At 34.3% G+C, this 25,227-nt stretch overlaps 1 protein-coding gene across 3 annotated transcripts in view; it reads right to left on the bottom strand.

Annotated features, from left to right (window-relative positions):
- LOC120326134 (dynein axonemal heavy chain 5-like) overlaps positions 1–25,227 on the bottom strand; it is a 40,333-nt gene that overhangs the window by 10,479 nt on the left and 4,627 nt on the right. For 2 of the 3 annotated variants that reach the window (XM_078111529.1, XM_039392369.2), the window contains exons 2-65: positions 24,037–24,134; positions 23,836–23,960; positions 23,541–23,707; positions 23,105–23,338; positions 22,468–22,593; positions 22,174–22,350; positions 21,992–22,098; positions 21,744–21,858; positions 21,553–21,675; positions 21,185–21,400; positions 20,740–20,933; positions 20,487–20,629; positions 20,201–20,401; positions 19,881–20,068; positions 19,570–19,741; positions 19,334–19,479; positions 19,065–19,172; positions 18,867–19,000; positions 17,959–18,080; positions 17,674–17,873; positions 17,147–17,407; positions 16,862–17,063; positions 16,264–16,499; positions 15,850–16,068; positions 15,555–15,660; positions 15,257–15,452; positions 14,996–15,143; positions 14,764–14,910; positions 14,512–14,657; positions 14,175–14,328; positions 13,651–13,814; positions 13,224–13,380; positions 12,768–12,980; positions 12,171–12,395; positions 11,754–11,926; positions 11,498–11,676; positions 10,912–11,060; positions 10,602–10,738; positions 10,392–10,488; positions 9,846–10,032; positions 9,241–9,450; positions 8,943–9,153; positions 8,495–8,708; positions 8,090–8,201; positions 7,865–8,011; positions 7,529–7,645; positions 7,314–7,447; positions 6,935–7,045; positions 6,590–6,712; positions 6,299–6,391; positions 6,040–6,204; positions 5,624–5,761; positions 5,246–5,364; positions 4,795–4,998; positions 4,294–4,433; positions 4,019–4,158; positions 3,703–3,837; positions 3,426–3,549; positions 3,081–3,238; positions 2,696–2,812; positions 2,398–2,580; positions 1,551–1,750; positions 805–1,003; positions 116–283 (exon numbers count right to left, since the gene is read on the bottom strand). In XM_078111529.1, the coding sequence (XP_077967655.1) occupies positions 116–283; positions 805–1,003; positions 1,551–1,750; positions 2,398–2,580; positions 2,696–2,812; positions 3,081–3,238; positions 3,426–3,549; positions 3,703–3,837; positions 4,019–4,158; positions 4,294–4,433; positions 4,795–4,998; positions 5,246–5,364; positions 5,624–5,761; positions 6,040–6,204; positions 6,299–6,391; positions 6,590–6,712; positions 6,935–7,045; positions 7,314–7,447; positions 7,529–7,645; positions 7,865–8,011; positions 8,090–8,201; positions 8,495–8,708; positions 8,943–9,153; positions 9,241–9,450; positions 9,846–10,032; positions 10,392–10,488; positions 10,602–10,738; positions 10,912–11,060; positions 11,498–11,676; positions 11,754–11,926; positions 12,171–12,395; positions 12,768–12,980; positions 13,224–13,380; positions 13,651–13,814; positions 14,175–14,328; positions 14,512–14,657; positions 14,764–14,910; positions 14,996–15,143; positions 15,257–15,452; positions 15,555–15,660; positions 15,850–16,068; positions 16,264–16,499; positions 16,862–17,063; positions 17,147–17,407; positions 17,674–17,873; positions 17,959–18,080; positions 18,867–19,000; positions 19,065–19,172; positions 19,334–19,479; positions 19,570–19,741; positions 19,881–20,068; positions 20,201–20,401; positions 20,487–20,629; positions 20,740–20,933; positions 21,185–21,400; positions 21,553–21,675; positions 21,744–21,858; positions 21,992–22,098; positions 22,174–22,350; positions 22,468–22,593; positions 23,105–23,338; positions 23,541–23,707; positions 23,836–23,960; positions 24,037–24,134 (10,254 nt within the window). Of the gene's footprint in view, positions 1–115; positions 284–804; positions 1,004–1,550; positions 1,751–2,397; positions 2,581–2,695; positions 2,813–3,080; positions 3,239–3,425; positions 3,550–3,702; positions 3,838–4,018; positions 4,159–4,293; positions 4,434–4,794; positions 4,999–5,245; positions 5,365–5,623; positions 5,762–6,039; positions 6,205–6,298; positions 6,392–6,589; positions 6,713–6,934; positions 7,046–7,313; positions 7,448–7,528; positions 7,646–7,864; positions 8,012–8,089; positions 8,202–8,494; positions 8,709–8,942; positions 9,154–9,240; positions 9,451–9,845; positions 10,033–10,391; positions 10,489–10,601; positions 10,739–10,911; positions 11,061–11,497; positions 11,677–11,753; positions 11,927–12,170; positions 12,396–12,767; positions 12,981–13,223; positions 13,381–13,650; positions 13,815–14,174; positions 14,329–14,511; positions 14,658–14,763; positions 14,911–14,995; positions 15,144–15,256; positions 15,453–15,554; positions 15,661–15,849; positions 16,069–16,263; positions 16,500–16,861; positions 17,064–17,146; positions 17,408–17,673; positions 17,874–17,958; positions 18,081–18,866; positions 19,001–19,064; positions 19,173–19,333; positions 19,480–19,569; positions 19,742–19,880; positions 20,069–20,200; positions 20,402–20,486; positions 20,630–20,739; positions 20,934–21,184; positions 21,401–21,552; positions 21,676–21,743; positions 21,859–21,991; positions 22,099–22,173; positions 22,351–22,467; positions 22,594–23,104; positions 23,339–23,540; positions 23,708–23,835; positions 23,961–24,036; positions 24,135–24,652; positions 24,786–25,227 lie in introns of those variants that run through there. The other variant, XM_078111530.1, reaches the window with a different exon arrangement.

The raw sequence follows: 25,227 nt of genomic DNA, 5'->3' as shown, positions 1-25,227 counted from the left end.
AAAGATTTAGATGAAACGATTAGAGTGACTCATGTTGGAGCCAAACCAAAATCTAAGCAATATAACTCATTAACATGAGACTAAGTCAAGATGGATAAAATATTAATTCCCTTACCTGTACAATGAGATTTGCTTTCAGTGGCAAAACTTCTTTGTTGATAGCATAGAAGTTTGCCATAGCAGTTGTCCATGAACATAATCCAGCTACATTACCACAAACTCTTCTTGCTGTTTCCAGGTTGTAGTCAGGTGCAGCAAAGTATGGCTGCATGAGTTCAACGACCTATTATAGTAAAAAATGGTAGAATCAGCCAACTAGTGATATCACTGAAAAAATGTTGTAAATACTAGTTTGAATTGTTAAGTCGAATCTCATAAAAACATGCAGAATATAAATTTTCAGACACGGAGTTCGAGCGTTGCTGCGAGAGAAGTAGTAGTATAGAGATATAAATTGGACAAATTTTATCACGCTGGGACAGTGCTTGGTAGTGCTCTTGGGCCCTCGTCAGCTCCTAGTGTTATCGAATATACTATTTAACTTGTCATGATAAAGTTAACTTGATTTTTTTGTTGTCAGGTGAAAGTATCATTTAGTTTTAGAGTTACACTGTTGTGAAATAGGAGAATCCGTAAATAATTTACCTAATAACACCTGAATAATGATCGTAATTAAGTTATGGCTTTCACGGATGTAATAGGTATAAAAATGCAAAATGTCCCAAAGGAGCGCACGATCGTCCATACTGACAATGACCGTAACATTTGACTCAGTGAATAAATAACGTTTTAGTTCATCCAAACCTCGTCGGTGATAGAATCTTTGTTGAACTGTTGTAGATTGTTCAAGAATCCCGTTTCGGTCATCATTTTCATTGCTTCGCTCCAGGAAGGTTTGATAGTTGGTTTTTCTGGATCTTGTGTGACTGAATCTAATCTCCGTTGAAATAAGATAAGGACACAATCCATGATTCTCATAATGAGATGTGGTGGACGACCAAGTCTGAAATACGCGATTCATCAATGTTATTAGGCGGAAAAAACTCGAAAAATAACAAAATACAATCGTATTTTGTTTTACTTCTATATTCAGGCGTTTCATCACGATTCCACATTGGCAAAAAAATTAATATCCCTGTATTTTATGTAGTCAACAATGCATTTAACAATTTAAAAAAAAAGTTCGACAAGATTTTACACAAATATTGCATTTCATTATAAGAACACATTTTGTGTAGTTGCTCTCAAAATCAAGCCTGTTGTCGAATGACAGCCTAATATGCCCTGTACGGGGGAGGTCATTCAAATGGCGTTTGGGATCATATTACCATCTCAACATTCCGCTAGTAGTATAAAACTTGGTGTGACATATAAATATCAATTTCTGGATACGAAAACATAATATTTTCTAATGTCAATGTCATTTAAAAAGACTTGTTAATCTAAATATCCATACCTTTCGCAACCTATCTTAAACAAAGCATTGCTGTTCTGGTTTTGTTATTATATTTTTACAAAATGGTACATATTTAATATCGATAATATCATACCTTCGCACAGTTGCAATGTCTGCTTGTGTGATGGTTTTCAAAGCTTCCTCAGCTTGTTCCAATGCAGGTCTCGCTTCTTCGAGTTTTGCTTCAGCGATTTGTTTATCAGCAGTGATGTTGTCAACGAGTGCTTGTGCTTTATCTTTTACTTTTTGTACTTCAGCTTTTACTTTTTCTGCGGCTTGAGCTTGCACAGTAACCTGAAGTATTGATATAATTGTCGCATAAGACGATCGTTCTACGCGCTGTATGTAAGATTTTCATGCTGTCACAAATATATCAACTAAATGCTTCTACGATAAATCTCATCAAAAATATAATACGGTTTAACGTATATGCCACTGTTTGTCGAGACTCTAGACCTGACATGGGCAACTACGGCCCGCGGGCCAAATCCGGCCCGTCGGGTAATTCCATCTGTCCCGCCTGATGCTGCCACGTCCAAACTAAAACCAAATTTTTGATGTTTTAGCTAAAAAATAACTCAAGGAATTTGTTGAGATCACGATTGAATTTAGTTTAGGCATGCGATTTATTGTTTTCCACTTTTGCTTTTATAAATATTGTTTATAAAATGTAACTTTTTACGTCACACTTACATGGCCCTTTAGTCTAGGCGGGCGAAATTGTTGGCCCCAGGTCCAAAAACATTGCCCATCCCTGGTCTATACTCTTGATTAAGGTAAAGGATTGATATGAAATGTCGTGTTCTATATGCCCTGAAAAATTTTGCGAGATGAATCGATTAAGTAGAAGGGTGTCGTTTGTTCAGGGGTTGTACTTGATACTATAAGCTTTGCTAACGTTGCACAATTTTATCAATATTATTGCAAAATAAAATGTTTACTTCTTCCAAAATCTTTTGTGCCTTCGCATTTGCAACTTCCAATTCTTTTTCTTTGACAACAAGTTCTTTGCTCAAGCCTACAACTGATTTTTCAGCTTCGTTCAGTTTATCCAATCCTACTTTCATACGAGCAGACTGATTCTCCACTTCCTGGTGACGTTTGGCATAAATTTGCTTATATCCCTGAAATGATCAATAAAAATGAACCTGAATAATTTTTGTATTGTACAACAACACCATAATCAATATTACGTTTTAAATATTAACGTTTATAAATGTACAATTTCGAAAAAAATACCTGTATGAAAGATAAGTACGACTTTGGTGTAACATGTGTTGAACGTCTGAATCTTTGAAAATATTCTCTGCATTTCAAAGCAACTCCATCGTGATACAATCCCATTGTCTTTTGAATCTAAAATAAGGGCATAACTTTTTATCTTTCGGTATAGAAAAGAAACAAGTGAAAATTTAATCTACAGTGCGGATTGCATTGTTTATATAACAGATTTACAATTTTCATATTTTGCTCTATAAATTATGTTTTGCAATAATACACCATAATATATATTATGAGCTTAAAGTTTATAATTATGAAAAATATATATTTCAGCAAAACGTCAGTCAATACGTCGTGCTGTGTTCACAATTTCAGAAATAAAGGCTATTTAATCTTCTCTTACGTCATCTTTGATCTTCTCAGAGCAGTTGATTTCGAACGAATGTAAGAAATGAGTTGATACAGCAATCAACGCGTCTTTCGGCCATCTACTGAACCAATCCATTGTACAACCAGATATTAAAGCAGGAAATTTCAGTGAACGATTGCGGAATTTCTCTCCTATAATATTATTATATACACATAGTAAGATTCATTTCATTTTATTATTGGTCTCATTATTGGTGAATAGTTTGACGACTTCGCTTCTAACAAAGCAGACAAATAAAGTTCCTTAGACTCCTATAGTTACTCAGTTTGAAACATCTGATTTTGCAGTTGTATCTCAAATTGCATAGTAATTGCTTACCTATAGGAGAGAAGCATAAAACCACATGAAGATTCTGTCTGACTCTGTTCATGAAGTATTCATAGAGATTCTCATTGGTTGGTGGGTGTCTTGGCATCTCTTTCTTCATGATTGGAACTAGTTCCTGTAGAAAGATAAGACATCCGTATTCATGATCTAACTTGCAAACTTACGAAATTGTTACAGAGATAGTTATAATACTAATGCTTTATAGGCTACATATATTTATTTTATTAACTGTCAATAATATATTTCTGCTAATTATGTCCTTTTTTACCTGTAAGACTTCGTCCATTTCGTCTCTTGCAAACAAGTTAGAAACTTCACCAGATGAGAGTATATTATTCATGTATTCGAGGAATGAATCATCCTTGATCTCATTATCAGTGAAGATAAAAGTGATGCCTTTGCCCTGAAATAATAGCAATATTTCATGGATAGGTACACAATTTGACAAAGTTATCACAATACCTAGATAATGTTCAAAATCATTTCAATTTTAAAACTATTATCTGAAAAACAATTCCTTTTAAACCATTCGTTAAACCATTTAAACCATTAAACAATTCCTTTTAAACCATGATACAACGTACCTGAAGACCAGCAATCTTGTATAGAATTTTGAGATCATCCATCAAGTTACTTGTGTTGTATGATCGAGATAAAGTTATTTGAAACACTTTATATCCAGCAATGAACGAAGCAAGCTTTGTCAGACTTTGTTTTCCAGAACCTAGAATAAAATAAGCACAGTAGTTTAATTAATTTTAGATCTTTAAAGTATACGGAATATAGAACAATCACAATGTTACTATCTTCAAATGCCAACCAAGATGATCTTATTTTAAGCATTTGTGATCATATTTACCTCCTACACCAACCAACATTGCGTTTCCTCTCGGTGTTCGAATAATTCTTGATATCTTGATCATATGAACCATCGCATCATGGAAAAATACAAGATCCATTTTTGAGCCTCTGATTGTTTCATTCAATTGTTCCATATACCTAAAACAACAAGAACGAAATGATATACTCTCATATGAAAGAGTTCAAAGTACTTCCCAACTAGGGCTAGATTCATTTATTAGAATTCATGCATAGATCCAAAAGCTTGAAATAGTGTCAATCATATTTTATGAGAAATGACGACACGAACTTTTCGAAATTTTTCATTCTAAACGCAGTCTCAAACCAGAGCCGAGCTTGACCCGAACCTGCTCATTAAGTACCGAGGCTTTGATTATATAATCTACAAAATATAAGTAGTGCTGAATGTTAGTCATCGTTTATTTTTTGTATAATTGATTAAAAATCCAAATATTTTTATACTACGTAGTGAATCGCAACAGAAGTTTAGTTTGCTTACATGACAAGTTTTTCCTTGAGGAAATCCATGGACGGAATAGGTTCATAAATCTTCGGAGCAGAGAAATCAAAATCTTCAGGTTCATCTCCTGTCGCCTCTGGTGGTTCTCGCAAGAAATCACAGAAATAATGATCTGGTTCAACAAATGCTGCATATTCTTCTCCAAATTCATCATTAACAATACGTTTAAGTGGTCTTGCAAACCTGAGAATTTGAACAGTGGTTTTGATTATAATACAAAGTATGTGTAATTTTGGAAAATGTGTTTGTTGGATTATAAGTGAGATTAAAATTGTGGTATACTTTTGCCAAATTCATTTACTTTTTAGTCATTTACACATCAATTTTGTATTGAATGAGTCGAACACTAGGATAATATAAATACGGTTTTGGTGAATTTTTTAGAAGATTTCTAAAGTCATTAAATAAACAAAAAATCTTATGAGTTTACCATTTTGTGTCTTCTTCATTGACGAATCGATCAGCTATAACACGGTTGCATTCGTGCTTCCATAATTGAAGCAATTTCTCTGGTGTGTCGATCACGTCGCTGGATACGTTTATCATTCCCTAAACATAAGGATTATTTTACTGAACGAGTAATTTTTCGGTTTGAAAAATACAAAAAAAAAACAAGAATTTGTTTTTTTTCAAATTTGAGAAATGCTACATATATTATATACGAATTAATTATTTCACTTTTGTTTCGCCCTTGCATTTCGCACAGTCCTATGTCATGTAACGCAAACACGTTCAATATACTTTAAATATCTCTGGCAAATATTCAACTAAAAAGTGTACTTGAATCCATATAGTAGAGAATTCTAACCTGCCATATTCTGCTCAGATCACGCAAGTTGAAAACGTAGTGAAATTTTGCTGGAGTTGGAAGCATTTTTATCTTTGTTTTCTGCCAGAGATCACGAGTCATTGGAATGAGTTTTGCAACAGTTTCACGAACAGATTGCTGTATGTAAATAAAATCAGTCGAATAAAATAGTTCAATGATATTTATTTATATTCATATGATAACGTGATGTTCCGAATTATTAATATTAAATAATACTCCACCAACTAAAATATTCGTTATTCGGTAGCCTTAATGCAGTTTCAAATTCAAACTCAAATAGCATGGAGTTATTGATTCACGTGCAAGATGAAATACTGATCGATTTGAAGATTTATCAACGTTTCTTGTGTTAAATACAAAAAATAAAATACAGAATCCTATTATCCGAGACTTACATCAAATCCACGTTCAGCACAGAAATGACCGAGACCAATCACTCCGAAGATTTTGTCCATCGATGCAGTTGATGGTAAAGTGCAGTTGAAAATTGCAAATTGTCTTTTCAGTCGTTGAGGAATGTTGTTTCGTCCGCCTCCGGGATGTATCATAGCGGCAATGAACTGGTTTATGAAAAAAAAAACGATTATTCACACACACTTTAGGCAGATGGAAGCACAGCTAAACATAAACTGAACCATGGCTTTCACTTCTTACCTGCATGTCTGCAATATGAGTGAAGTCACCAGGTTTGTCCAGATTGTAAAATCCTCCTGTTTCCAACAGTTGACGGACAATTTCGTTGGTCACCTTGAATACAGAATGATGGAATATTGAATAGGGAAATAATAAAATACGATTATGATAACCTAGAAAGTACAATTTATTTTAATTATAGCTATACTGTTCAAGTTCAGTGATTGATGTTCATACCTCCAAATAGGAGTATCTCGACATAAATCAGATTTATTTATATTAATCTACACGAAGGTATTCGCTCAAACTCACTTGATCTCCCCATTCATTGATAATGGGCATATTGACATCATCGATGAATACCGTCATCTTTTTTCCCGCAGGTGGTCCGTATGTACTTCCCATTCGCTTCTCAACGTAACTTTCAATAGTTCTCTACAAATAGTTATATAGATATATAAAAGATTGGACACATTCGCTCGACAAATGCAATGAAGAATACACGAAAATGATTTTTTTTTTGAAAATGTGTCGTTTCTATCTGTATTTTCGCTTGTTTATACGATACCAACATAATGCTACAACTATCAAGCCATTCCAAATTAAATGTAATTTTAAGATACCAACATATCGGTACTATTTTCCGTACTTCCGTACCTGGAAAAGCAATGGAGTTGTCGCACTTGAAAAGTTGAGATTTTTAAACAAATGTTCTTCTGGATTCATCCTGGATAGGTAACTTTTCACAATGACAGTTTTGGCTGTGCCCTGTTTAAAACATCAGTAATACAATGTAAAGAGGCTCTTATGATAAACAAAAAAAATTAAAGAACGCTAGCTAAATTAGGATTCAGCTCGATAATGGTGAAATATTGAAGGCAATATCGCAAGAAGTTAACTTGCAGTAAAAGAAAATTGAAAGATGCAAAGCCGCAAGCCCGCAATTGAATTTCGGCGTAACAAGTGCTAATTGACCTTGACAATTTTATTGGAATCACGGTCAGATAACAATTGACTAGAAATATAAGATGTTTACCTGTTCACCAACAAGAAGTACACCCTTTCCTTGTTTAGCAACAGTATGAATAAGGAAATCAGTCCTTATGTTGTCAACATTTGGAACCAAAATAGAATGGAAGTCCGGGGTGTGATCGGTCGGATATTTGTATTCTAAAGAAAAAGAATCATTTATTGCTCTAAATAGCACATTCGTAAGCAATGTTGGTTGAAAAAAAAAAAACAGTTTTTTACCTGATACATGTTCTGACCAATGTGACCACTTTCCATCAGTGCCAACCATGTAATCAAATATCATGCTTTCTCCATCATCGCGTACTTGTGGCAAATCAATCCGAAACTCTTCATGTTCTACAGAATGAAATAAAAATGAAAGTTCAAGAATTTTTGCTTTATCAAGCTTCATTTTTATCTTCTCCCAAAGAATGTAAAAATTGTGTAATTTTGAGTAGACTATGATGACAAACAAAGATTCCTGTACCTCTGAACATAGTATCTCGCTTGCAGAATTGTATGCTTGTGTAGATCATTGTTCGAAGGAAGATTTTGAAGCATTCAAAGTAAACTTACCAAGAAGATATGCGTGCATCTTTCTTCTATCTTCAATTTCTAGCAATGCACCAACACTCCACATCATTGCAAAAGTGAATAATTTTCCAAGAACTTCCGACATGTTTGCTTTTTTGTCTTGTTGAGGAATCAATCCGTCCAGTAGAACTGCATGTTTAAAAAATGAATGTTACCTATGTGGATACTCCTAAAACCATTGACAGTTACTATAATATGATAACATACCAATAGCCTGTTTGATAATGAAAGCTTCAAGTGTATCCATTTTGAAATCCAAGTTTTGAACAGCGAAACGATATAGAGGTGCAAAACAATTGCTGAAGAGTTGTCTCAGAATCTGCAATTGAAATGAAAAATAAATATTACTTCCAGACTCAAATAAATTTTGATTTGTATTTTTTACATTTGGGCTCTTTAGGTGGCCGACGAATAAAATAAATACATTACAATCTGCAACGCACATGAGTGTATGACACCGAGTTGTAGACTATTTAGCACCTCGAGACGAAGGATAATTACAAAAGGAAACTCATTAATTTATATATTATTGTTCAGCCATGGTTCAGCTTTCATATGACAAACCACGTCTCTCGTCCATATAATATTACAAAAAAACATTAAAATTCTAACCGTAGCTTCACTGTCCGATCTCTTCAGAAGCCAACCTTCAATAATTGGTTCCCAATCAAGAACAGATGAACTCATGTAAACCATTCCATTTCGAGATACAGTAGCTGGTGATGCATTGTCAATATTGCTTGGCTCAAAAATAATTTTACAATTTGGTGCCATTGGAATACGATCACCGTTTGCCAGAGTCAGAGTTTTGTTGTCGTCCAAGACACTGAAAGGATAAAACAAAATGATCGTTCAAAATATGAAAGCGCCCGTAGACTGAATGTACAGTATTTATGAGTATTTCTATCATAAGGGGAACCAAGAGATTAAATCAACTCTACCAAAGTCATATACATTATGCTTTAATTGAAGGGGGCTTTTAATCGAAGAGCGGTATGTTTGTTTGTAAAACGCACTAAATCCGAATCCATCCATTGCCTTTGATGAAAATGATAATTACCTGTTTAAATTTTCAATCCAAATTGTATCAACTGGTCCATCCAGTACAAGCCAGATATGTTCTCCTTTCTTCGCTTTGAGAGTTCTGCGCCAGAGCGTGCTAAAGATTCCGTCAGTCCAGTCATTGGTAGCAACATCCAGCCTTCCAAACATCTGAGGTGCAGTTATTGCTTTTGGATTCATTCTCATTTCTCGATGGGGTTGCCCACAGTCTTGAAAATTGGAGCGTTGAATATTTTGTTAGTAAGTTATAATGAGACTTTTTATTAGTTTATTCGCATTAACATTTTGCAGCATACCTGTAAGTGCTTTCATGAGAGTATGGATGCAAGACGTTTTTCCAGCTCCACTTGGTCCGAGTGCCATCATTCCATGTCTCACTCTTTGAGTTTCAAACAGTTGAACAATCTTGAGAACCCATGGTGCATGGTTTATCAATCCAGCTTCAGTCACTCGGTTCTTGATGGCACCTTCCAGTTCAGGATATCCAGCTTGATCCAGTTGAATTGCTACAAAAAGAACATTGACGATAAAGTACAAAGTAACGGCAAACTTTTGGTTTAGATTAATTTAGAGATATTCTCCACTACTTCACCCATATTGCCACGCCACAGTTGCTAATATATTTTTTTTTATATTGTCATGATTTCAGTATAAAATAGATAAGTGACAATTTCTTTTTTCCTTTTTGGTAAGAATTTATTATTTTCACAACAATTTGTATACTTTATAGATAACGAATCAATTTCATAATAGCCCTAAAACATTTTTGACCAACCAAGTTACATTTATTTATAAAAAGTTTTTATAGAAATCACTGCTGCTTTAAGATTAAAACTATTTGTAAATTGCATCCTTCTCAGCCCACGGGTAAGTTCAAATCTTGCAAATAAATGCATCTTACATGGAAATAAATCGTTGATCAAAGATAAGAACAGAGGTTCGTCTTCATCGATTAGTTTTGACAAATTCATATCTCGTAAAACTCTCATCACAATTTTATGTTCTGTGTCCTCGGGATTGATGCGTTTAGAGGCTCCAAGGGTTCGTAGAACAGACAAGATGTTTCGCAATCCGAAATCATAATGCACCTACACGATAAAATTGATATCAATAATTTACTCTCGATCTCTACATAGATACCCTCAATTCGTTCCATAATAAAGTGGTTGATCACTTCGATGTTTTTGAATAATATTAAGTTAGTTTATACTCAAGTTGACTTGTAACATATTTGCCATCTTTCTAAGCCAGTTTCATCTCTCACCAAAAGGGGGCTTTCGAGTTTTAATTTATAACGTACATGTTTGAATGTCAATTAAAAAATCAAAATATTCGTAATTTTTTTTTGAAACAATTTCACTTGCATTTCTATTATCAATAAGGCAACGATTGGTATGTAATAATTATACTCGATACGTAAAATTTATTGGCGAACATATCAAGTCACCTGCTTAGTAAGTTGTTCTTCGCAAAGTTTGTATAAAATGTAGAATTTTCTGGCGAGAATTATGTTTTCCTTGAATCCAACAGCAGCCAGTTTAACCCTGGAAACAATAGAAGGAATAGTTGACCATGATACCATGTTATAGGAAACGTTTTTGTTTTACCAAATTATAGTAAAACACTAAAGATTTTTGATTCGTTCATAGTTTAATACCTGATAATAATCTGTCTGTCAGGCACCATCATTGCAACATTTCTAAAATTGATTTTCAAGTTCTCTGGCAATTCTTGTCTTCCAGCATATCCAGGATTCATGGTCAAAAATATTCCAAACTCGGGACTTAGTTCAACCTTTAAATAAAATTTACATATTATATATGTTTCAATACTATTCACATAACATTAACTCATTCACGTGAATTGTTGAATTCATGAAGATAATACTGGGCTCACTAAATCTATCTTGTTTTCAAAGCTGTATAATACTAAAATAGTTTGCAATACTTCATAATTCTCTTACTCACCTCATCTCCATCAGTGAATATAAATTTCGATTTCCTTTCTTTCTTTGCTGACAAGACAACTGCAATCTGTTGTGCAGCTACTGACAATACTGGGAGTTCAATACGGTTGAATTCGTCGAAACATCCCCATGATCCAGACTGTGCAAGACCTAGAAAAGATACGAAAACAAGTCATAAAATATAGCTGTTACTCATTGAATTGTATAGATAAGTAATAAAACTTCCAAAACCTAATTTTTTGTGAAATAATGAACCAAAAAATTTGAAAGTTTAAAGACTTCGATCCGATCAAGCAGATACGTAAAGAGTTACTAATTTTGTAAGGAGTGAAACATTCTAATATGACATTGTCTACCCAATATATTATTACACACGGGGGATATGGTCACTGGTCAGCATAGGTAATGAACGCGAGATCTTTTGACCTGCAATGTCAACATAATTGGGCCTAACGCTCCACTGGGTAGACCATTATGAACATTCGCTGACGTTTTAGCTAATTTGTAGCACTCGTTACCATCTATGATCATAATTGATCGCAATTGTGATCATAAAAGAAATACTTTAACAATATGTTGAAACATACCCTTAAAAATTCGACCCAGTCCTCTGAAATCCATTTGGTCAGAGCAATTGAAAACGACAACATATTTTCCAAGAGCTTTCCCCATATCTTTTGTAGTTTCAGTTTTGCCAGTTCCAGCCGGACCTGCAGGTGCTCCTCCCATGTTCATACCAAGGGCTTGAGCAAGTGTGATGTAACATCTGAAAGCGGTCAAAAAATGAGATTATGTACGAAAATCTTACATGAAAATAAAAGAACTTATATGTGTATATTATACCTATCAGTAAGAGGAGTGATTACAAGTCTCTCAGTGCATCCCAGGAATTCGTTTTGATATTCGAAATTGACGTCAGTGATGGAAATTATTGTTTTATTTTTGTCTTCATCAAAGTAAAATCGACTTTGCTTTTGCCATTCGAAGTCTGAGACGCTTTTTACGTTTTTCTTCACCTGTAATCCAAAATATTATGATGAGATATTCGTGAGAAGGGAAATTATATATTTACTGTATTTAATGTATTTTTAACATTACTATGTAGTCAACGCAGGTTGATTATCTATATTTTAATCCCCAATTGGACCACTTCACATAAGTTGTAATAAATTTGGTCAGCTATGCCTAAGATAAAATAAATTAAAAATATATATCGTGATGATGGAGAATGCCAGTGCAAATAAAAATCGCCGTTTTTACCAGTTCGTCAAAGATGTCGCGTTGATGGACGTGTATGGTGATCAATGTTTCGTATTTCACTCTTTCATTTCCGCTAAGATTCATTGTTGTCATCTCAATGAGAATGTTCAGAAGCTCTAGAAATCCTTGATTTGTTGCTTGCATTATCTTCTTGTCATATTTAGCGTTTGCCAGCGCATCTGATGCATCACGAGTCCACAGCATTTGTAATCCAAGTAGACCAACCTTTACAATGACAAAGGCACGATTAATTGTCAATACAACAAAATGTGATAAAGTTATTGATATAACTATTTGCAATTTCACAATTTCATGCAATGGGACCGACTCACATTTCACACACGTAAATCCTAATTTACAAACCCGAACCAGACTTGAATTCTAAATAATTGTTCTCTAACAGTTAACAAGTCTCGAACCCAAAACTCAAGGAATGACTTGATCGATCAAATAACTTCTGTGATCAGTTCTATAAAACTGATAATCGGGGATATTATTCAAACAAAATCATTGTTTGTTCAATTTGCAAATAAGTCTCAACCTACCATTACCAAAAAATCGTTCTTTCCCATACTTTTTAAACTAGCCTTTACATACCTGTGCAGGAAAGGTGTTCAGAAATTCGATCAATTGGAAATTAGTGTCCTGCAGTGCGAGATATGCTGTTTTGATTACACTATGAAGAGAAGCTTTAGATTTGTTTAGAAGTTGATTCAACCACACTTCAACATTTCCTTCAGCTAGTACAGGTTGTATTAGATCAATCGATTCCCCTTCTCGAGAATTGATCGCCAAAATCTTGTCATAGAACTGAATAAAAAGCAAGAACTTGTACTTTTTCAAGAGTAAATTATGTTCGTGATTATAACAAACGAAAGAACTGGTATTAAATACCAAAATTAGGAAATATTCTCATATGAATTCTTATTCTCTCATATATGCATGAATGCTAGAAACTTATTATCAAAATTAATAGTATTGTCAAATTCCTCAAATGTGACAATAGTTGCAGAATGTATCTTCGATTTACAAATGTTTGGACAAAATGATTACCTTTTCATGAAATTTGACAGTCTTGATGTTGTCAAACACATTCAATAAATGAGCTTGAATTGTATGTGAGTTACTTGCTTGTCCCAGTATCTCAAGCAACACAGGATCAGACACGAAGAAGAAACGTGGAAACAGAAGGCGTTTTTTCTCCAAATATCTGAATACAAATACAAATATAATTTTAGCACGGTCATTTTCGAATAAACTATACCACTGGTCTGTTGGTATCCTTCCGCCGATGGTGAAGCTTTTATAAAGTAAATAATCACACGGAGAAAAATCTCTCTCAACGAGCTGCCTAAATTGAGTATAGAATTCGAAAAGCTTGTTTCGTCGTCAATTTAAATTATCTCTCCTATATTTTAATTTGTAATTATCTATTTAAATCAAGCATTCCTTTGAAAAACTAACTAAGTATTTCATTTACCCAGTGAGAGATTTTTGACATAATTCTAGTTGTTCAAGCAAGTGTGGTAGAAGCTGATGCATTGTTTCATCACCAACACAACATTGTACAACGTTGGTAGTTTCGTGAGCTCTTGTCATAATTCTGACCCAAGTTTTGTCAATATTTGAAAAACGTTTTGCCTCCTAAACACATAAAAGTAGAAAATGAGGTAGATGCTGCATTAGAAAGATAACATTATAACGATGAGTCTTTACACCGTTTCGAGCAAAAACTTCCAGCTATCTATAATGCTCCATGCCATCCGTATACACAAACATTGACACAAATGTTTTCAGTCAAAAATGCTGACAATCAATTATATAATATCTATCAAGGTATTTACCTCCAAAATTAAAAAATGAGAATACATCTGTTTGTTGTTAGTTAAAGCAATATATATTTGTCGAGTTCAATTGTTCCAAAAAGTGAATAGAACTTAATTAAACTTCCATCACAAACCGTACATCATACATTATCTTGCTATAATTATATTAACATGTTACCTTTGGCAACTGTTTCGCAATATCCCCACCAACAAATACAGCTTCCAAATAAACCCATAAGTTTTGCACAATCATCCAATTTTCAATAATTTCTGTTGTATTTGTGAGATTTTGAACCCACTTCTGGATGGAAGCCCGGAATGGGGTATTGTATCTGTAAAATATTGAAAAAATAGATAAACAAAATTTGATTATTAAAATATTGACAGGCAATTACTTTAGCTCATTTAAAGTTTCAGTCAGTTTAATATATTCTATAAATATTTATAAACCAGTGGCATAAATAACTAATACTGCTATAGTATATGATATCATCAACATTGAAATGGCAAACAACCTGTTGCTCATCAAAGAGCTCAGTATCATCAAGCTATCTTCAAGAGCAGTCACGATTTCAGTAGTATGATCTCCTCTCAACAGCAACTCGCCTCGACTCTTGAAATTTCCGAAGACGAATTCGTGTCCACCCCATTCCGAGATGACCTGACAAGAAAGTTGACAACACAGATGAAGTCTTTGCATCTGATGCCTTGATTATGTGTATAAGGTTTCAGAAATTAAATTTTACTGCAGTTTAGACAAGTTTTACCGATTTCAGTTTCGCTTCGATATCTTTCTCTTTGACGGCAGCAATGCAAATATCTTCAATATCTTCTTTGTGTTCAAGTAGCGGTGCTTCCATGATATTTCGTAGCATAAATGCCTCGTTTTCAAAGTCAAATTCATGCTCGGTAATCTGTTATGAATAAGAATAAAATATGAAGCGAGAATTTGCAATAACCATCGAATGTCATATTATCTGCAAATGTCTCTATATTCACCTTAGCGATTCTGTCCCAATGTCGTTGCTTCATAGCCTTATTTGACATCAATTCAAGCAGGGGGCATGTCTCAGAAAAATCGTCAATTTTGGTCTTCAGGTCCTGATATGCTTGCCATTCACGCAATGCACGAGGAAGCTTTCTGCATCTAAGAAATTAAAAAGTAGATTGTTTAGTGTGAACTATAGGTATTTACCCTTTTTGTATATTCTATATATACCTATACAAATATGGTATTGTAGATTTATCAGTTTAACATACCTATTTTGGAATTCCAGCAATTCATCATTAATCTTATCTATGTCGATTTCTACCCATAATATATCATAATATCCATTTACGGTGTTCAGAACGTTGTTATATAATCCGTACAGTTTTTGAAGCAAAGAAAGTTGCTTTCGGACTTCATGTAGCTCAGGATAGGGTGTGACTGGCAACCCAAAAAGCTCCTCTCCACCTGGTGAAATATATACAAATTTGCAATCAGGAAAACAAATACTATTTGTCAATTAAAATCTTTTACGCAAACCAGAAGTATTCTTATCATATTGAAGCAAACCTGAATAGGTGATGAACTTTCTCCATATGGTGTCAAAGCGATTTTGGTATATAATAAGTCTATCACTTGCTTCTTGTGGCTGAACTCCTTCCACCATGGGTCCATTCTAAGTAATATAGATATATAATTCATTGACTTAATAAACATAATTTCTTCTCTATAACACTTTATTTTGCGAGAAAAATTGCTAAGGTAATAATACATTTTGTATTTAATACATAATCACAGATAGTATCGAAAAATGACTAACCGCTGTAACGTATATAAATAATTTTTAAAATATCTGCTTATTTACCGCTTGGTAACTCCCATAGAAATCGCTGAGATCTTCTTGAAATACTTCAATACTGTCGACCAGTTCTCCTCTAAACGATGGTTGTATATCAACAAGATTATTTTGAACTTCTGTAGCTTGCACGAGAAGCTTCTCCCAGGTGTAGCGCAACAAATCAACTCTTTCTAATTCTTCTTTTGTCACAGGAATGTTGAATTTTGTCAAAATGTTGTAAGAATTCTGAAAAACAAAAATACCATGCACGTTTACTTCAATAAAAAGTACGCACCAAATTATATTCATGGCCTCACTATATATATCATAAAATCGGAAAAAAGTTTTTCGTTTTTACAGAATATTCAAAGCCCAAATTGCTTTCGAAAAGAATTGTTCGCCAAAGAAAGTTTTATCACAGAAATGACTTGAATTCAATACCTCAATAGGTCCAATAACCATGTCAATGTCGATTTGTCTTTCTCTGATTTCTTTCAACGTTCCCATCAATATACGAATGTCATCAAGATCTTTCACTGGTCTACTCAGTTTTTTCGCCACGTCATCAATAAACGACAGGACGTTTTCCATTTCAATGCAGTACTTCGCATTGCAATCACGTCCGAAACTCTTCATCCACTCTTGGCATTCCGTGGTGAGCGCCAACTTTAAATCATCTAAACATGATAAACAAAATAATTGTACATTACTTCTAGGAATTATATCATAAATATGGGCCAAGTAATTGAAGGATTTCATTCCAGCAACATGTAATATTCAATCGCGCATAAATAAATAATGTTACATTATGACCCAAACGAGTCAGAATCATATTAATTTAGGGTGCAAAATTTAGCCTTTTTCATATAGACGTCCCTTAAATTACGACACAGATGTCAGGACGAGTTAATCATTAACACAAGTACGTATTCTGCTGAACTACTGCAGTTGGCGTTAGGGCAAAGTCAGGGGTTCCCTCTTATTGTCTTGATGCCAATGGTAACATACGTCTTTACATTTGTTTGTTGTGTTTTTTTACCCGTATGCACCGCTACTGGTCCAGCGGAGATGATTTTTGGTTCAGAATTGATGTCATCAACCAGAGCTTTATAACGTAGTATTTCTTGCTCGTATTCTCCGACTGGAGTAGATTTGTTGCGAAATTCTTCTAGAACTTCATTTTTATCCGTTTTCCACACGAAGTGATATTTCTTGAAGTGATCCAAAACGGTGTATAATTCCTAAAAATTGATTAAACCAGATTGTTAGGGAATACATTGAAATGAAATCACTTCATACGACAGTGATATGTCTTCTGGTTTACCTCTTTAGAAGTATTGATAGAACTGCCAATCATCAGTACCAGCTTGTTGACTTCTTTATTCGATCCAATTATATGGTAGTAATTATTCGATTGCACAACAAGGCCAGGCAGAGGCACGCGATCATCTAGTTTTGACTTTCTGGGAGTCAATCCATCTTTAACATGACTGGCGGTAGTCGACGAGTCCGATTCTCCTCCGATGCTAACGGTACTCATTCTTCTTTGCAATGCTCCAAAGGTAACGCCAGCAGCTGCGGGTGTCTGAAACAGTTGAATTAAGAGTTTCATGTCTTTGCTGCAAGTTCGTGTAAGATTTTTGAACAAACTTTATAAATAACTTTTAACACTATGAAAAATTACATTTGACCGAAGGACATCATCACGAAAAGCGTTTTGTTTGTAGTCTCATTTTTGTCATTCAATTGAAAACATTTGTCGCCTACATATGACCTATTCCAAACTCATAAAGCAGTAATATTCGCTTGTAATATTTATTCATAGCATAGTTTACAATCAACTTATAATACCTTATTGAATCTATCTTTTGACCACTGCGACACGCCATGCATTACGCTGATGATACATTCAACAACGTGATTTACTGTTGATTGTACTTGATCCAGGCCAGGGCTGTACGAGATGTTCGGTATTGAAAGTATCGCTTTGATTAGAAGTAATCCAACTTTCTTGCTTTTCTTCGCTTTCATGGAAGATGCCTTTGAATCACCTTTACAATAGAATACGTTCATGTTATATTCAATTATATAGCAAGTGTGACCTGCGAGCTTGATTATAAAGGGAATCGAATTTACCTGCAAATAATGTTGAGCTGGATGATGACGACGAAAGTCGCCTTCTGATCGACTCGAGAGTTGATCGAACAACTTTACTAAGAGCTTCAACTTGTCGCTGATGAAGATAGTTGAAAAGTTCGCTACAAGACAAGGAGAAAAATTATATACATATATATTAAGGTATAAATAATATATTCTGTTAACACTGAAAATATTGGTTAGTAGGATTGGAATAATATCGTTGTAGCCGGACAAGCACTTAAGTGCTCATAAAATATGGCCCTAATATGATTGGTGAGTGAAGAGTCAGTATCCTTTATGTATACGTCAGACTAAGTCAAAACAAAAGCAATGAGAAACTTTTGCGTCGTTTTCAAGCATGATATATGCTTGTCCGATTGTTCGTGTTCACAGTAGCACGTCCTTTTTCTTTATCATATTTCAATTTTACGAGATTATATCTTGTAAGTATTTGAAAGCTAAGGAATATACAATGAATCTGTTCTTACTCAAAAGAAAGTCATTTGAGCAAGCGAGCAATCGTTTTTGGCGCGTAAACAAGCTACCAAATATTACCCGCACAATAATAAACAAACAATTGCTCGCTCGCTCGAAAGTTCTCGGGAAACATGCGGTTTTTGTATCTTGAATAGCTACAGTTCCACTTGTCTGAAAGCTGACGTATTTGTCTTCAAAAAATTTTTTTTTTCTTATTTTCAACGCGACACGGTTGAGCGAAAGGCACAAGCGTCTCGAGCAACGGCTGGCATAAAGCAACGAAATCACGCTTCCCAATGAGATCTAAGTCAAGTTAATCACACGTTTGAACAAAAAGTTATGACATTTTTTAGGAGCGGTATACAAGACGCTCAGAGGGAGATCGGCTGAATTGGGTTTTGACGTAGTTCACTTTTGTAGTTTATTACCTAGCTTCTTCTTCCATCAAGGATCTTATGTCCTTTTTCTTTCTTCGTGCACTAGCTGGCGTTCTAGTCTTAGCACTGGATTGTGTAGATCTGCCGTCAGCCCCGGCGCTAGTTGGTGGAACGGGAGGTGTTTCCTACATACAAAAAGAAATGAAATCCAGGAAGACATATTGTAAAAAAGTTATAGCTCACACAAACCTCTTGCGTTACTTGAAAGTTCAGCAACATGTCAATTAGCTCGTTCACTGCTTCTTCGACTAATATACTCTTTGCTTGCAAGTCATGTGCCGCTTTAACACAGAGTTCCTGATAAAGTAATAAAAGGTTACTAGCAAAATGTATTCGAATCTAAATCAGCTATATTATCCCGAAAAATATGTGTCTCGTGGATCTTAATGAATTTCGTCACATTTCAAAATTAAATACGAACACATTCATAGTATCACAGTTATTTGATGATAACGTACTTGTGTATTTTTTAAAAATTCTTGTGGTGTCATCGATTCATCATTTTTGAAATGTACCAATTTTGTCTTCATCATATCTGAAAGGACTCCTTCGATTCTGAATTTCATCAAATCAGAAATGCGGTCAAGAAACAGCTCCAGTTCGGCTTAATATAGAAATGAAATTGCGTCATATACTTGTAGATGTTATTGTTGACATACGAGCAACAATAGTATACAATAGGGATTAGACTTACATAAAGCACTCCAAGCATTTTCAAGATAAGTGTCAATGTTGATGCTGGTCCAATTCAACAATGTTAATCCTGGCTCAAGCGCTGCTTCCACCTTTCCGATATGAGGGTCCATCAGAGGTTCAATAGAAGCAGGAATTTTTTTTCGTACTCTCTCATACTCGGACAGTAAATGCTAGTAATAAGTTATAGACAGTGTCAAAAGTATGCATTAGTTAGGATTGATAAGCAGGTTTGCAAAAGAAATATTGCGATTTCAAAGATTTGACATGCTACCCTAAAACAGATAACGCTTTCGGTTCAGTGTTACCTACCTTCAATTCGCTGTTATGTTTTTTCAACGTATCCTGTTTCTGTCGAATTTTAGTCGCAGTCAGAGGGATTTCGAGTTCCAATTTTGTCATACATCCTGTTTCTTTTATCAATGTTAACACGATAGCATCAAAGTTGACATAAAGTTCTTTAGTTTCAGGATGCTTGACCAGAAGAGATGCTTGTAAACCTTGAATATGTAATAGGTTGCAATGACGTATTTCGTTTGCATTTGTTACAAATAAAAAAGAATTTGTAAATAGTATTCCTTCATTGATCATATAACATGCATTTTTTCCCCTACGCGCTCCTCGATTCTTACCTGCTTTGGCTAAATCCACTTGCCGTAACCACGCTCTGTGATAAAGTACTTCATATTCCAAAAGCACTTTGCCAATTTTGTTAAAATTACGAATAACTTTTTTGCCTTCCACAGTTTTCAAAATATCCGGTGCTTCAGCTTGCAGCAATTCCATTGGCTGTTGTATGCGACGGAAAAGTTGTCTGGCCCACATTATTTTACCTTCAAAATATATACCACTGTTAAGACATCATTAAATCTGCTATAATTTATTACAGAACTAAGATAAAAAGCAGAACGAACTTACCAGCTATAGGTGGCATGTTTCTCTGCACAACTGGATCCACTTTTTCTTTGTTGTAAATTTTCGAAATATTTTCCATTTCTTTGCCGTAATTAACGAGAACTGTGTGATACTTCTCATCAATGTTCATATTGGGGATTTCCAATCTAGAATGAATAGGTAATAAAATTTATGATTATTTTATTTGGGATTTTTCAAATGATAATCGTAAGTAGCGATATTCATACATCGTCAAACGTTGTTTCATTTCATTTACCTTTCAAATTTTCGCAAAAGCTTCACAGCACGTTCAGTGCTTCCAGATTTGTCAAACTGATCATCCATGAACATCACCAACTGATTATGAAGATCGTTGATATTGTTTGTAAATTCTTCGAAATCATCATCAAAATCTTTTTTTCTCTGATCTAATGGATTGTATTGCTTCTTCTTCATACTTGCAATTATCACCTGCGTGATTATGACCCATTGAAATATAAACTATAGATTGAAAGCCAGGCAAATGTCAGTCAGTGACGAGTATGTATGCCGCCACAATATTTTGACAATCAATTTTAGTAACAATCAAAATCATAGTAAAAGAATCTGACAAAAGGAAAAAATTCTCACTGGCGCCATAGACATATGAATACTAGAAGTGGGATAGACTTCGAATTGTGCTAAACATGCCAGTATAGTAACGTACGTTTCTATGAATTTACCTGATACTTGCTTGCTAACGTTTCCAGTCCTTCCATATTGGATCGATCAATTGCGGAATACACTTTGATAGTTTCAAACATTGAGATAATCTTTTCTAATCTTCTAGCAAACGATGCGAACTTTCCGAAGATGTACATCTCACTGAAATCAAACTTTCTCTCATTTGGAGAGTTTTCAAGCTTTCGCTTCGTGTTTTGAAAGCATCGTGAATATTCCTGAAACAAAAGTGTTACATAATTAAATTTAATACTATCGCTGTTTTTGTTTAACGAAAAAATTAATTTGTGTTTCTACTAATTTGGGGATGAAAGAGAATGATTAAACCTCGATAGTAGGGTGGGATCCTATCCAGATCTTAATTTCATACCTCATTCAATTTAATGCATTCCTTCAATTTTTTGATGATTTCTTCTCGTTCTTGATCATAAATTCCCATTGTATCATTCTCCGTGATGTACAACTTGCAACTAGAAACCATTTGGTTTGTTACCTGCGTATATGTAAAATGTTCGATTATAGCTCAGGGGAACAAGCATAAAAGGTTATCATAAAACTTACCTTCACAAACAGGGATGTCATTCTTTCTGATGTGTTGTAGTAGTGACTGATGCTGTGAATCATTCGAATTGTGTTGATGAGACCTGGAAGTGATTCAATCATTGCAACAGGATCCCTATAGATAAAAGAATACTTGGTTGATATGATTATAATTGTGCGGTACTAATCCAGACATATTTTTTATATTTAGCTTATTCGTGTAATGCCAATTTACACAAAATCATAATTTTAAATATTGGTATTTTTACCTGTTGTACAGTGGAACACAGAATTTTTCAAGAGTGTAAAGATACTTCACATTGTCTTTAGCCTCATTGGCAAAATTAGTGATCCGGCCATCTAGTTCACGCCATGTCTAAAATGGGAACACTTGTTGTTAGTTTACATAAAACTTATCCCCGAATTCACATACAAGTATCAAATCACTCACGACAAGAAGTTTAGATTTTGCGAATGTCAACACACTCAATGCAGCCTTGACGTTTGGACTCTTCAATTGTTCAAGGAGAAAATTGAATTTAGACATTCTTCGTTTCCAATGTTCCAACTCGGCTCTTGGGCCAATGTTATCTGCTTCTTTTCGCATTTGCTCACTCTCAGCCAGTACCTGGATAAAGGATGCCATAATGAATATGACCGACTCGTGTACAAAAGTCAACCAAAAAAACATATTATCAGCACATGGTTAAAACTGAAATATTAGTTTTATTTCAAGTAATTTTACCTTCTCAATTTGCTTTATCCAAACTCGGACACAATCTTCAATCAATTCAAGTGATTCAGAATTTGATACAACAGCTGCGCAGTCTGATGGTGTAGCCAATTTAGATAAGTCATAAGTGGTACATTCCTGAAAAAATGAACACCGTTATATCAGTAAAATTTATCGACTTGCTTTTGTGCTTTGAAACAGTCAAGAAAGATTGGTCCAATTTAATTGTATTAAAAATAGAATCAAGCTGAATCAGTGAAATAATGATCGTTTGATTAAATCCTATTTTGTTATCCGCTGTCCTGTTGTAGCCTTGTACGACGAAGCTTTTTTGTATTTAAATATGAGTCACGATGGGACGGCTAAACAACCCAATTAAAATCCTAATTCTTATAATAGCCTCTATTCAGTTTCTTTCAACTAAACAGTAAAAAAGTCAAAGCAAAGGGAAAGCTTTTAGAAAATATTATCACTTTTCGGAAAGCATTTGCAAAATTACATGCCAGTGAGTGTTGAAATAAAAAAATAGAAATATCATAAAAAGTACAATGATTAGAAATGCGATGCATTGCTTTTGAAATATATATCACTAATAGCCCAAACTCCGTTCAGCTCTTTTTCGAGGATGGTATTAAAAACATGTCGTTACCTCAAGCATAATTTTTTCATCCAAACTATCTCGAGCACCAGATAAGACATCTACGAAAGAATCCAAAACAATAATAAATTCTTGTTCTGTTTCTTTGCCACCAGTCGCATTTGCCAACTCTCCCCAGGCTGTTTGATTTTGTTGTAAAGCAGGAATAAATATTTGCACCAGCATCTTCTCTATAGCATAAAGTATTCCTTTCTCACCCGAATCCAACATATGCAATGTTATTTCCTAAAGATAAACATAGTAAATCAATTACCAGTTGAATAAGAGAAAATAGGTAAGTATTCCGTATTTTACAGCGTTGTTCAAAAGCTTGAGTGTTTGTCAAATCGCCAACCTAGCGTTCGACTAAGAATGAATCTCAAATTTTAAGTCGACATGTCAGATTTTGAAAATTAGATCTTGTAACCAATAATGTAGTACTACTTACTCTATGAATGTTTTCTGTTGTGATGGGTTTGTCAACACGATTTCTGAGGAAAAACACACAACGTCCTGTAAGAGCGACATCGGTTCCCTCAGTGATGAATAGTTTTGGTTTCTTCCCACGTGACGATTGTGGCTTGTCTGGTCTGCCAAGTCCGGTTAAATGTAAACCTTAAAAAGTTGAAGAATTTGTGAATTTGTAACTTACTAACATTATTTGCTCAAAATATGTGATTTAGCATTTATCCATAATCACTTATGTTCTGAATTATGCAATTTTACTATAAATTCGATCTTACTTTGTTCCATCCCAGCATCGAACTCCTGGTAGAAAAACATAAGATGTGGTTTTCCTCCAACAGCAAAAAACTCCGCCATTCTATCAATCTGAGTTCCTTCGAGCAAAGATTCCTCAATTTCCGATCTGAAGAAAAACACCATAAATGTGATCACAATATATTTTGCATAAATGAAATTCATTGTAATTGTGGTATATTTACGTTTCCAGTCCCAATGAATGTCCAACGGCATTAATGATATATTCATGTCTTCCGTCAAGCTGGGCTCGTTTGTTTTCCCTTTCCTCCTTCAGTTTTTGCTGAAATGTACAATTTATTTAGACGCATTTTTCAACATATGTTTACCTAAAGGCTATGTATTACGTTGATGCGATGTTTGTACATTGATAACATAGAATCGCGCTGTGCTTATGTCTAATTGTCTTGGTGTTATCAGACAATAATTTACATTGACTTTATGATTTATTCGTTGGTTTATACACCACACAAGTTTTGGAAGCCCCATATTTCACATAGGCTAACCTGTTTTCAGGAAAATACTCATACGAATATATAACCTATTTATAAGCATATTATGTTAACGACGATTCCTTTGTATATCGAATTTGTTCGCGAAAGTCATAATTGTAAAGTCGACTTGTGCCTCGTTCTTAAATTAACACAGCTCGATCACACAATCGCAGTTATACATAAAATAATTTTATCGAACTTCCTATTATTTAATTTTGAAACGTTTCCTTGTTGTTTCTGTAAGTTATACTAACAAAATTATAATATTTGACCACTTTTTCAATATTTCGAGAGCTAATATACTCACGCTAAACAACTGTATTTTAGTTGTATTTCTTATATTGTGAACGTGACCTGCGAAGCCATTTTCCATTTTCCCTCTCAGCTATTCATATAAATTTACACTTCAAAGCTTGGCAACGAAAAGCTAACCGGCTTAATCATTAGGCTGACGAACTAAACAAGGCGGATACTTGTAAAGCCATTAATATACTACAGCTTTATCATTTGACTCACAGGTCAATTTTATTTTACTACTCGATAGTTGAATAAGGGCTTCGAGTGTTCTCATCAACACGAAAAACTAATAAACATTTCGTCATGTTTACCAACGGTCATCCGCAATTTCTACCTAGCGTTACTATGAGAGTGAAAGTAAAGGAAATAGCCAATTGAATAGGTCTTATTCACGAAAACAAAGCACACCCGCGTAGATTTATTGTGGACGTACTTTTATCGAATAAAATTGTTATTATTTGTAAGCATTAAAATATTAAAGCTTGCGTGAGTTCAAACTAGTTCATTCTTTTGCTAATAATTTCTATTTAAATTGGTAGATTTAACATATGGACTTTCAGACTTCATGCCCACAAAAAAGTTGAA

This window comes from Styela clava, chromosome 4 (genome assembly GCF_964204865.1).
Source record: "Styela clava chromosome 4, kaStyClav1.hap1.2, whole genome shotgun sequence".
NCBI lineage: Eukaryota > Metazoa > Chordata > Ascidiacea > Stolidobranchia > Styelidae > Styela > Styela clava.
The sequence above is the reverse complement of the archived record's forward strand: the minus strand, read 5'-3'. Positions and strand labels throughout refer to the sequence as shown.